Source organism: Eleginops maclovinus, chromosome 18 (assembly GCF_036324505.1).
Source record: "Eleginops maclovinus isolate JMC-PN-2008 ecotype Puerto Natales chromosome 18, JC_Emac_rtc_rv5, whole genome shotgun sequence".
NCBI classification, from domain to species: domain Eukaryota; kingdom Metazoa; phylum Chordata; class Actinopteri; order Perciformes; family Eleginopidae; genus Eleginops; species Eleginops maclovinus.
The window spans coordinates 19,327,934-19,341,141 of NC_086366.1; the positions used below are offsets into that span (position 1 = coordinate 19,327,934).

Below are 13,208 nucleotides of genomic sequence, written 5' to 3' on the forward strand. Positions count from 1 at the left end.
GACCATATTGATGTGTCATTTTGAATTTATTAACCCATTTTGAGAGCTGTGAAGTTTAACGACTGACACTTAAACATTACTTTTCCTCTTGAAAAGTGATTTTCAAATGAAAGTTATACCATCAGATAACATTATGGATAGATGATGAAAAGTTAAACCCGTGATAACACGATCTGTCATGTCTGTGTTCTCTAAGAACCACACAGACATGGCCGTTTTGGCATGATTTTACAAAACAAAAATAGGGCGGTATATACATTTGTTTCCTTATTTCATATAGATTTCGAAAAGATCCTGGTGTTTTCTAACCATATTTACCTCTTTTTCTCTCCTCAGAGCTGGATGAGGAAGCTCGGGCCCTGCAAGCGCTACTGAGTACCATCAGTACACCAGTGGTTAGTATTCGGTTCTGCTTTGTTAGTTTATTGTTTTTCTTCATCTTAATGCAATTTGCATGATTTTCTGTGACTCTATTAGCGCTGAGTTTATAAGAAACCCTTTAATGATGCAAATGTGTTGCATCATTAAACATTCTATTAACATCCATGATGAATTCTTGCTGACATCTTCCTAATGGACTTAGACCTGCTGACTAGCATCCATGTGGGGATTTCTATTCCCAAATGTGGCAGCAAACAATTCTGCTAGCAGTTAATCAAAGCTTTCAGATTTTTTCGCAGGATGTTTTACTAACCAATTACCAAGCCATGCCCTCCTCATGGCACCGTGCTTGGTGGATTGTAGACGACAACTAATTAAAGAATGACAATAATATGGTTGTTGATTTGCTGGTTTTTAAGTCTGTTTGTTCATTTATGGGAAATGTTATTATGCTTTCCTAGGCCCGGACTCCCTTGTAAAAAACATTATAGATCTCAGTAGCAATATACCTGGAAAAATATAGGTTAAATACATTTATATTGGATAAAAAGGAAATAATCAGTTAGAAATAAAATTAGATGCAAAAGTCTTTTTCTCTTCTGTAAAATTCTCCTTGCAGCTGGTTTAGGGTTCTGGGCTCACAGCAGACATGTGGATACGCAAAGATGGGAATAGTTGTTTTAACAGCAGCTGGCTGGGACTCAGTAGAACTAGAAATACAGTTTCCTTGACCTCATATAAGATAAGTGATACACTGTCGCTGAGGTCTGAACAGCTTGTAAAGTAGCAAAACAAGTCTAGGAGGAAGGTAGGTACAGACTTGACCTGATTGAGTTCTTCTTCATATGAATCCCCCCTGCTGTTAAGCTCAGGCTATTTATAAATCTCCTCAAAAAGGAATGCAAAATCGTAGGGTTCCCTGCCAAGCGCCGGAAACCTTTTCCCAAAGTGGCATCAGCCTAAAATGTTTTGATTTGTTTTTCTCTAACAAGTTGTATGAAGACATTTTCTCGAATAGTTCACACGGGTCTAATTACCAGACAGGACCCTCTTTGGTTTAGGCAAGTAACACTTTGTATAAGTGAGTGTATTTGAGGATGTGGCAGGTGTCCTGGTTTGAGTAATAAAAGCATTTGTTGTCCAGGTTTGATGGTGTTATCAAGACTCACATCTGTCTTTTATATGATAGGTGTCAGACATCCAGGCCAGAGGAGTGGTGGTGAGCTGGAGTGCACCCGCCAAGCCAGAGAGCGAGAACGGCAGTGTGGAGGGCGACTGCAGCCCCCTGGAGCCCCTCAGCTATGAGGTCTCCATCTCATTTAGCGGCAAAGATGGAAAATACAACAGCATGTACTGGTGAGCACTAGCAGCAGGATGCTACAGGATTTCAAATTCTCACACAAGATTTTACAGGTATTTTTTAACAACTGTCTTTGTTTTTCCTGTTTTGCTTTTCGTGCAGCGGCGAAGAAATAAGTGCTACTTTAGAAGACCTTCGACCAGCATCAGACTATCATGTCAGGTTGGTTTAACCCTCCGCCTGCTTTGGATTGAACTACAGTGTTAATGCACGGAGGAACCTTTTGTAAACACTTTGTCCGTCTCTCCTCAGGGTCCAGGCCATGTGTAACTGTTTACAGGGAAGCCCGTCGGAGGCTGTGAACTTCACCACTCTGAGCTGTGAGCCGGATCCTCCCAATGCTCCCAGGAAGGCCAGTGGGACCAAGAACACACTCGTCCTCCAGTGGAAGGTGATAACAAGTCGGAAAATGATTGATGGAGTGGTGATTTAAAACCACACTTTCAGGGGCTGGCAGAAAGCAAGAACCAGATGGGCCGAACATTGAGACCACAGGCTTTTTAGAGAACAATAATAATACCTTGGTGTTGCAATAAAGCACCTCTTTTAGATTGTCTGTTTGTGATTCCTGCCACACACATACATGTCATCTTAAGGAGACATGTTATTGGAGATTAGAGTGTTTTACAAAACCATATCCAAGTCAAAATCCCCACACTTGCAGGGGGTAAGTAAGTAAAATAAGGGGATTCAGATTTCAGAAATAATCCCCTCTTCCTCTACAGCTATTACTGACATCCCCCTTCAGTGTGGTATTTTACCTTCTGCGGCTTCATTAATGTTGCTCTGTCGCTAACAGTAAAAGGTAGTGTTTCCACAGATCACCTCCCCAGGTGTGCGTGTAAATGTGTGAGACTTCCGCGAGGCACTTCAAGGACAACCATGCATGCTCAGCAAACTTCACCAAATTAATTAAACCATAGAAGAGTGTGCACACCTGGATGCACCTTATTTGTTACTAGGAAGGCTGAATTGCTTGCTGGTAATTAGTGGCAGTAATAGGACATGTTTAGCACACGATTTTGAATGAAGGGTGGTGAGGCTTAGCTCTCTAAACACTTTAGTACAGCAATGAAATGCCTTTTTCTCACCTGGTGTGCATGAGTTAATTCTGTCAGCATTTTTGTTAATGTACTATGTCAAATGCCCTTGTTAGATTTTATCTCATCGAGTCAAACTTATCCTGAGAATAGTCAGTGGAAACTGTTGACACTTCAGTCTTGTTGATTTTTGTGATTATAGTGAACATTTCTGCTGATCTTGTCTAGCCAAAACCATTATACTCAAACGTATATCACATAAGGATTTAATCTTATTAATTTATCATGAAAAATTGAGAGAAAGAAAGAGAGAGAGATAGAGGGAAGTATGGTGACATTTTTCTGTCTCCGTATGTTGATTTTGTAAGAATTTAAAGAGGCCCTATTATTTTTCTTTGGTGTTTTCCCTTTCCCGAAGTGTGTTATAAAGGTTCTTGTGCATGTAAATGGTCTGCAAAGGCTAAAATCCCAAAGATTCTCTCCGACGAACCCCCCCCCCCCTGCCTGAAACGCCTCCATTGGACTCCTTTGTTTAGTTCGGTAACAAAGAGACATCAATACTAATGCTAATGACACTGGCTAACACATCGCACATGATAGGCCAAGGGGCGGGACATATTTCAACAGAGCCAGCTAGCTAACCTATCAGAGCAGACTGGGCTCTGGTTTCACAAAGGCTGGAAAGAGGTGCTGCAGCACAGGCAGTATGAGAAGGAAGCACAGTGACGAGGATATTGGGTCAAAGTATACGTTAACACAATGCATACATCAAAGGGGGAAAAAATGCCATTGGTGTGTAAGTACATATTCTCAAAATTTAACCAAACTATGCATTGTCTATCTACAGCCTCCATGTGACAACGGATCCAAAATCCAAAACTACATTCTTCAGTGGGATGAGGTAAATTTGAATTGATCTTTGAGGGCTAATACTTCATGTTTTATGTGTCTAGGAGATTTCAAGCTCTTAACACTAATCATGCTGTTCTCTAAAGGGGAAGGGCACTGGGATTTATGAGCAGTGCTACTACGGGCCGCAGAAGCAGTACAGAGTGACCAAGCTTTCCCCGGCTTCAAGATACTCCTTCCGCCTTGCAGCTAAGAATGACATGGGTGCAAGGTAGGCACACCAGATGATGCGCAATTATTTCCCGTATGGCGCTGTCCCTTGTTGTCCATGTTTATGTTACTGTTTCTTCCATTCACTGTCGCCATCTGTGTATGCATGCGTGTCTCTCACTCTGTCTCTCCTGTCTCTCTCTCTCCCATTCTCTCCCGCCCTCTGTCTCTCTCTGTCCTCCCCAGCGAGTTCAGTGAAGTGGTGGACCTGTTCACCTCATGCAGTGTGCCATTGCCACCCTTCCCTCCAGAGCTGGAGATGGAAGGGGTGACCTGGCTGTGTATGAAGTGGCAGAGGCCCTCTAGCTCTCCAAAGGAGGATGACATCTACTACATTTTGGAGATGGAGGAGGAAGGCTCGGTATGTCTCTCACGCTCTTTTTAAATAGAAAACTCTGCTCATCTGAGATCGAAAGACACAGCAATTTAGAGTTGGTTCTGTCAGATATAAGACATAGTGTGTCCCTCCAATGTGGCAAACTTCTTAGATACCAACATTTCACTCAGTCAGCATGAAATATGTATGCCATTCTTTGACATTTATAAACAATTTAGACATTCTACAATTGTCCTGGTTGTTGTGCATCTCTGTCTAGCAATTTGTTGTTTTCAGGTGTTATTCATTTCAAATCAAATGAACTTTTTTTTTTGGCAACTGCTTGAAAACACTTTGATCTAAAATGTTTGTGAAATGAATATTAACTTTTTGGAATGCACATTTCCTGCAGCCCAAAGTGCTTTGCAAGTCAAGATCAGATAAAATTGTAGAATTCTAAATAATGTTGTCACACTACAGCAAAACATTAACAATGTTGAATTATTCAGAATAAAAAAAGTCAAATAAAAGGACAGGTTTTACATTTTTACAAATATTTTCAAGACAGTTCTCTAAGTTGAAGATCTTACAGCTACTGTCCCCTGTGTCTGCCTCAAGCTGCTACCTGTAGACGTAATGCCTGCCAGGGAAAACACAGAAATGTTCCCCTGTCCCCGGTAGCTGTTTGTCTGCTGCACACCAGTTTATTTTCTGTGCTACAATGGTTGTCGTGTAAGTCATAGCTCACTTGTTGTTGTTTTCTTTCTGTCTCTCTCTGTCTGTGTCTAAGGGATATGGCTTCCAGCCAAGCTACGACGGCGATGAGCTCTCCTGCACCGTCAAGAATCTCCACAGAAGTACCAAGTACAAGTTCAGGGTAAGAGGGTCCTGTGATGTTTTCAGTCAGAGCTGGTGATCCGCAGGTTTAATTTAGGCTGCAGCGGAGTGTGTTGCTGTGGAGGGGACAGGCTTCAGGCGGTGGGGGATGCTGAGGCCCACAGTGGCCCTATGACTCATCAATTTGCAGTATTCTGCCAGCAGGGCGGTGGGCATCTGACAGCATAAACAGAAGGATCTGCTGCTCATCACATGCAGGCCCCCAGTGAGAAGCTGGTCAAACAAAGCGTTTCAGCAAAAGGCTTTTTGGCAGTAGAGTCACCAAGTTTATGGACTTACAAGTGACTTTCGCTCCATGTCACTGTATTTCTCTCCCTCACCCTCCCATCCCTCATTTTCACCTTCTCTTCGAAAAGGTTGCCCTTCTGGCCGTTCCAATATTTATTAAATGGCCCTGATCCATCACAGTTTACCATCCTTTACCTGTTATAGACTGAGACCATTTCAGAAGGACCTGGCTCCTCAAATTGGCTGAATAGATGATTGAGAAATATTTCCACAGATTAATAGATACATTATCTGCAGGAAATTAAAGGTCTCTCTTCTTCCATTTTGGGGAAGATATATATAAGAACTTATTTACATCAGTTGCTGATGAATTATTGAGTAAATTCATCAGCAACGCTCTGAGCAGCACAGCATACCTATCATTGTATCAGTTTATGACTTTAAAAAGCCTTTAGTTGTTAAAGCAAGACACCATACTTTGTCTGTTTAATACATGGAAAACATATAAAAGGTTGTCTTTCAAAGGATTATGTGAGTTTGGATTGTTATTTAAATATACATATTAAAGAGGTTTTTAAAGATAAGAGCAAGGACCTGAACATAAGCAGGTATATTCACAGAGGCTTCTCTCTCTGATAAACAACCCTCTCATGCAATTAAATATGTTAGTAAGAAGTAAAAAAGAAAAGAGCTAATGGAATATTGGCTACACGTCACAGAGAAGAAAACGATGAACATGATCAAAATAAGTGTAAATGAAATGCATAATGCTGACAGAATTATATTAAATGTTCTTAATACAATATGTGTACAATATTTACAGGAAATAAAATACATTCATAAACCTAAATAATTTGTTGTACACAAACTTCCTGCAGTGTTTGAGTTCACTTCTTAGGTTAATTGTACTGCTTTTTCTGTTGTTATTAAATGTTATTTTTGTGCGTTATGTGAAATATTCATAAAATATGTCACTTACTCAGAGGTCGTGAGCTGACTCAATGACAGGAGAGGGATATAAAATATATATTTTGTATTGCCTTCTTTTGCATCCTCTGGGCCCTACAGATCTGAAAAGCAGAAAGCAGCCCCACATAATTCCTAATCATGGAATTTTCAGGAAGGTGTTGTTTTTCCCAAACACAACCACCATATGCCAAAGTGATAGAAATGTTCATTAGTCACTCTCAAGACTCCTCTTCCTCCCGCATTTCCAATTATCCAGCTGCGCAGTGTGAGCGGGGGCTGCTGCTGTGCAGGTTTGTCTTGGTGCAGGTTTGGGATGTGCTGTACTCAGCAGGCTCTCAGAGATTTCTGTATTATTGCAGATGTGCAGCACTGAAATGCAAATGGAAAAAAGCTTTTTGCCTCATGTTGTTTAGTATTTTAATTGCAAAGCTTGTGGAGTCTTGATTTGTAGATTTAAGTAGCTGAATCTTCTTAATGAGATGGATTTTGTCCGGGTCCATTTTAGTTGCAGGTAAAGTGTATATGTATTAGGAAACGTACCAAATGCAAATTCACATTAACGGGGGCTCTATTATGCTTTTTGGGTTTTCCCTTTATTGTTTTGTGTTACATTTTTAAAGTTTTTTTGTGCATGTAAATGGTCTGCAAAGGCTAAAATCCGAAGTTTCCCTCCCACACACTCCCCCCCGCCTGAATCTCCTCCATTGAGTCCTTTGTTAAATTCTGCAACAAAGTCACATCACTACGTAACACTCGAGCTTCTATTGGCTAACGCTCCAACACATTGTTTGTGATAAGCGGGACATCTCTAGGCAGTTGAGTCTTAGCAAAGCTAGTCAGCTAACCAATGAGAGCAGACTGGGCTCTGATTTAAAACATTAAAGCATGTAAACATGTCACAGTAGAGGCACAAAATGTAAATATGAACCTGAAAATTATCATAATAGGGCCTCTTTAATGTAATAACTCTTAACTTGCTCTTGCACTTCCTTTAGGTGGCAGCATACAACTCAGAGGGGAAGAGTAACCCCAGCCCGGTGGTAGAGTTCATCACTAACCCAGACAGACCTAGCAGTCCCTGCAGGCCTGTCATCAGAGGCAGAGTCCTGCCCAACAGCTTCAAGATGACCTGGGGTAACTATTTTACCCCCTTCCCTTTCTCCCCACGTCTTTCATGTGTTTAACTGCCTGACAGAGCCAGTTTACAATTTCATTTTTCTCATTCAGCTCTGCATCCAAATATATGCATCTTCTAGAGACAGAAGACATTCCTAGTAGTCTGTACAGTACTTGACTGACAGTCCTCTTGTTCATTTAGACATCAGCATGAATCTTTCCTGTACACCTCACTGGACAAACGCATCACTCACTGCTGTACTGCTTCCGTTTTTAAAATGAAAAATAAATAACTCAAGACGTCTGCAGCTCTGAAAACATTTGCTGCATCTGAAGTAGCATACCAGGCCCCACATACTCAATCGTATAACCTACTTACGTTATATAAACTGAAGTTTTCCTCATTTTGGACACACTGAAGTGTGATGATAAAGTGACTTCCTGAGAGCATCCTTATAGAGTTGGAGACGTGTAACCATGGAAACCCAAGTTAATCTCAGCCATACTGTTACCTGCAATAGCCGAAAGCAAGCATTATAAACCTCTTCAGTTTTTGTTTTCCTTCACATCCATAGGAATTCATCAGCTGTTAGAATATGCAGACAAGAGGCACAAGTATTTCAACAAGAGCTTCCTTGATGGCTGTCTGTTTTTTAAAAGAACATCAGAAAGCTGTTGTAAAATAAATTCATGATGCCTTTAGATCTGCCATCGTCTGATATGAACGTTGTTATCACTACTGCATTGCATTGTGGGATATTAAATGCCAGTATAGTCTCCACTATTTGCATACTGTTATATTTCACTGGGAATAGTATGCAATTTGTGTAGTATTGCTTTCATTCTGAGTTTTTAAAGATATTAAAAGTATCACCTACTGTATTAGCATACTAAATAGCATGTTAGCATTGATATTTCAGAAGCAGCTATTTCTTTGTGTTTCTAACTAAACTAGGTTTTAAAGAAAATGAAGGTTTGAAAAGCAACGGTGTAATTATGTCTCTTCGTCATAATTGTTATCAATGCGTTTTGGTAGTTTTGAGATGCAGCAAATTACTCTTTAGTTCTATCAGCTCTATAACAATCAATTTTCTTAATGTAGAGCCCCCAAAAGATACCGGTGGAGCAGAAGTCACAAAGTATGTTGTGGAGCTGTCTGAGGGCTTAAGCGGTAAGTTGGATGATAATAAAAGTGTTTAAGCATTTAAGTTGAAATGATTTTAAAACATGAGTTTATTTAAGTAATGTATTTGCAATGTGTTTATATTTAGGCTTGTCGTGGGAGCTGATGTACTCGGGGCCAGCTATGGAGCATGTGTGTGAAGGCTTGAAGCCGGGCTGCTCCTACCAGACCCGAGTTTACTGCATGAGCGAGGGGGGGCAGAGCCCGGTGAGTCATTCAGCATCAGCACACGTGCACACAGTCGCGACCTTGTGTTTTGCCACAGGAATTCTAAGAGTTTGCTGATCAGTTACGATTGTCTTTGATCGCAGGTAGAAAAGAGTCACAAGTTGCTCTGGCTTTTCTTTAAACGATGCTCGTATACAAGTTAAAATAAGAATCTGTGATGCAGATTTAGTCTAATTTAAAATTACAAAGGATGATCACTCCATGTACATTATGTAAACAGACACACATTTTGTATTTATGCGTTTGTATAGGCTGTTTAATTATTGATACATTTGTCAGCTGTTGCATTCACTGTACTTGTCAGGGCAGGAAGCCTCGAACCTCACCACATCCCATGGTTGATCTGATAAATTTAACATGAATAATTCTAGATATGCACTCTATTTATGGTGACTTTTAATCGGAAATTGTCATTCAGCCAGCGTCCTATGTTTGGAGATTAGACTATGCTTCCTGGTGTGTAAGAACAAGACAAAGCCTGCTAATCGATTAACCCTCCCTGCATGTGTCAGAGGATGTTTTTCCTAATTAGTTCAGTTCACAGACACTCTTCATTAATTCCTTCATCCGCTGTTAGTGCATGCATTTATTCACGAAGGGCCTTGTAAAGAAACATGACTCATGGGGGCGAGATCCTGCTTTTTGGTGCAGTACAATGTGACATAATACTCACATGTTTGCCTTTTGTCACACAAGTTGGGATTCTGAAAAACCTTCTCTTATTATTTGTTGTCGCTCACCAAACAATCTGACTTTGAAAATAAAACGTTGTATTTCTTTGTATGCTGTTGTACCTTGAACATTGTCTATTTTGTGGTCTGTTATAGCCCGAATGATAAGAAAGTGAAAATAACAAATTGTAGCCACTTTTTGTGTGTTGTGTTGGGGAGTAAGAGAAGAGGGGGGTGGGATTGTCAATTTGTTATTTTCTCTGTGTCTTAATTGGTGTGTTGTCTTCCCTTGCAAGCTGTCGGAGACCCTGCAGGTCCAGACTCCCGCAGTGCCCCCAGGGCCCTGCCAGCCCCCTCGGCTGGTGGGCAAACCCAAAGCCAGGGAGGTGCAACTGCGCTGGGGTGAGTCATTCTTCTGTAACTCAGATCTGTGTGGGATGTATTTTAGCTTCTGTTGATGCATTTATTTGTCTAACTAACCTTCTCAAAGCAGTGAGTTGTGATGAGGCAGTTTGTTTTGTTTTGTTACTTTAACAGTGTTTCTTCCATCCTAAAGTAAATTGATAAACAAACACTGGCTGTACATGTTTCCTAGGTCCTCCTCAAGTAGACGGAGGCAGCACGGTGTCCTGCTACAGTGTGGAAGTGAGTGGGCCGCAGTCTGAGGAGAGCAGGGAGGTTTACCAGGGTCCAGAGTTGGACTGCTCTGTGGGAGGCTTTATGCCTGGCAAAAGCTACAGCTTCCGGCTCAAGGCGGCGAACAAGGCCGGGGTGAGAAACACTGGCCAAACGGATCTATCAATAACAACACAAGAGACTGTTTCATGCTTTAAACCCTCTCCCACTGAATCTCAAAAGTTAAACACTACATGTCTTTTTGTTGCGGATAGTTTGGACCTCTTTCGGAGCGCTGTGAGGTCACAACCGGCCCCGGGGCCCCTGAGCAGTCCAAGGCTCCTTCCACCACATGCAAATCCCCCAGCTGTGTTGTTGTGAGCTGGGAGGTAAGAGTAGTACCACTTCTATTTCCCTATTGACTCATACAATATAATACCCCATGCATCATTCTGAATATATCTCAGAATATTATTAAACTCTTGTCAGGATAAGTGCCGGGGGATATTTTGATCTGTGTTTGCATTCCAGGCCCCTCCTTGCAACGGAGCTCCGGTGACCGAGTTTCGTCTGGAGTGGGGAGCAGCTGAGGGCAGCATGCAGGTGTGTTACAGTGGACCAGGGCTCAGCCATGAAATGAAGGGACTGCTGCCTGCGACCAACTACTTCTGCCGGGTTCAGGTAAGCCCTTCTAAACAGCAGGAGAGATAAATACATCTGAAGAAATGAGGGGGTTTGTTGGTGTCACAGGATTGTGGTTATTTCGGTATTAGGTTACGCAAGATGGAGATTTATTTATTCACTGAATTTGTTCTTCTTTTTCTTATGATTGTGATCTTTCTTTTTAATTGTAACAAAGAGGGTAGAAGTCCAATATACCTAATAAGCTCCCTCATTTTCTCTCTGTGTGTTACTGTGGCTCAAAGCATGATTCTAACAATGTCATGGTTAGGGGTCCAATCCCATGAATGGTTGAAAACCCCTGATTTAAACTACGTGGATTGATACTGGTCCTGTTGCTAAGTAGCACATTTCTGGAAAGATGACATCTGGAGCCTTCCTGCTTGAGTTGGAATGGAAAAAAACGCGGCTTATAAACTCTTATTTCACACCTTAGTACTCGCAATTGTGACCATAATATCTGAAAATATAGATAAATGACATCATACAGATGTCCGCTAGCAACAGGTTAGAGGTATGCTTTAGATGAAATATGGGGGAAGATTAGGTGAAGTAAAGATTCTTTGGATAAGTTTGGTTGGGGATTATTTAGAGCACATTAGTGATATGATGTTATTCTGCTATCAATGTCGGCGATGGGTTGATTTGAATTCATTCAGCAATTGCGTAGCGGAAGAGGATTACTTTTGAGGATTTGCCGGAATGGTGGGCAGAGGTTTGATAGTGTGCCTGCTTGCGATGCTTGGTAAGAGCTGCATTAGGGCCACATAAAGAAAAACATACGAAGGGCTGGGCCCCTCACTAGAGGTGAGGTATATTGCCTCATAAGTTAAGTTATAAGTTAGCAAAATCAATCAAATGTGTGTAAATTATGCTGAATACTTGAAAATGCTTTAAAAAACATCACAGCTCTCCGTGGGGATTCATTTATTTAGTTGACAGCTCACCCTTAAAACAGAAGCCTCAGATTGCTTATAATAAGGGGAAATATGAAGGGACTATCTCAAGCTGGTTATGTGAATAAGTTATTTGGCTTTTTTTTTATCAGCTATGATTTGTTTGAACATTTTCAACTTTAATTGGCTGAATTTATTTGAAAATTCGGCTTATTAACACATGAATTCTACTATGTAATATATTATTTTTACATATTGAAGAAGTACAATATAAGAAAAGCACATGTTTCAGGTGTAGGCCATATTCCATTATACTTTTAACATTTGCTGAGGGCCAATTAAAAGTGGGCCGCGGGCCGCATTTGGCCCCCAGGCCATAGTTTGGACAGCCCTGCATTAAAGCATTGAATTTGTCCTTTGGAGCTGGTTCAGGCTGAAATGTCAGGGTGTGCTGTACTCATGGTGCCTCTACTGTGGTCCAACAAAGGAGGAACGTTGGGACACTGGTTGAATTTGTGCTAGCTTACTTCATGTGTGATTTTTCCCGATTACCAACGGTTTGTCTAAACTACAGGCAATACTCGTACCCAGAACATCCCTAATTAGTGTCTGACTTTTAGATCAGAATTCATCATATAGTTGTTTAAAAACCTAAACATGATTGTCGTGCTTTTTTAAAGATGTCATTATATATATTGAGCTTTAAAATGAAAACAATATAATTGTCAGGACTTGTTGACACGCTCCGCAGTCTTGTTTACATTGGAATGCCACCTTGTGGTCACACACGGACATTACATGTGTCCTTTCACATCACATCAGTTGAAGTTGACTCAACCAGCTGACTCCTTTGTTGTGTTCTTGTGCAGGCTGTGAATGTGGCCGGCGTGGGGCCCTTCAGCGAGGCCGTGTTGTGTCAGACGCCCTGCTCTGTGCCCGCAGCCGTCAGCAACATCTACGCACTGAAGGAGTCCGATTTGCAAAGGTACGAGACACCAGTGGAAGAAGAAGAAGAAGAAGAAGAAGACGAGGAGGAGGAAGATGAGGAAGGCGCTTCCCGGTATCAACCACCACTCTACTCTCCGTCCACCTGCCTGGGAATTAAGTGGGACCCCCCATGTGATCATGGCTCTGAGATCACATCCTACCTGATCGACCTCGGAGAGCGCCAGCCCATTGTCGTCGACCCCGTCACCAAACACGTCATCCAGCATCTGCAGCCTGACACCAGCTACAGGTCGGTGCTTCCTAACCTGACAATGAAGAATAATTCTTCCATTATGTGTTAACATTACTACGCAAATGCACACCTTTGAGATGCAAACAGTTAGCAACCATTAGATCCCAGTGCTCACACATCCTAAAATGTGATACAAATCATTTACACGCCTCGCTGGTTTGTTCATTCTTTGAACTCAAGGAAACTCAAGAGTAGAACTAAAACAAAATATAATTAGCTACTTTAGTAAATCCAAGTTATTCTGACAAGGGCTGGCAATTGTCCAGGA

General features: G+C 41.4%; 1 protein-coding gene across 1 annotated transcript in view; it reads left to right on the plus strand.

Moving 5' to 3' along the window:
* Nucleotides 1–13,208, plus strand: part of fndc3a (fibronectin type III domain containing 3A) — a 47,369-nt gene that overhangs the window by 27,326 nt on the left and 6,835 nt on the right. The window contains 16 exon segments of the mRNA XM_063906992.1: nt 337–395; nt 1,571–1,737; nt 1,844–1,903; nt 1,994–2,132; nt 3,629–3,682; nt 3,777–3,901; nt 4,087–4,261; nt 5,007–5,093; nt 7,306–7,444; nt 8,529–8,597; nt 8,698–8,816; nt 9,805–9,910; nt 10,104–10,279; nt 10,399–10,512; nt 10,655–10,804; nt 12,570–12,937. Coding sequence (XP_063763062.1) covers nt 337–395; nt 1,571–1,737; nt 1,844–1,903; nt 1,994–2,132; nt 3,629–3,682; nt 3,777–3,901; nt 4,087–4,261; nt 5,007–5,093; nt 7,306–7,444; nt 8,529–8,597; nt 8,698–8,816; nt 9,805–9,910; nt 10,104–10,279; nt 10,399–10,512; nt 10,655–10,804; nt 12,570–12,937 — 2,107 coding nt within the window.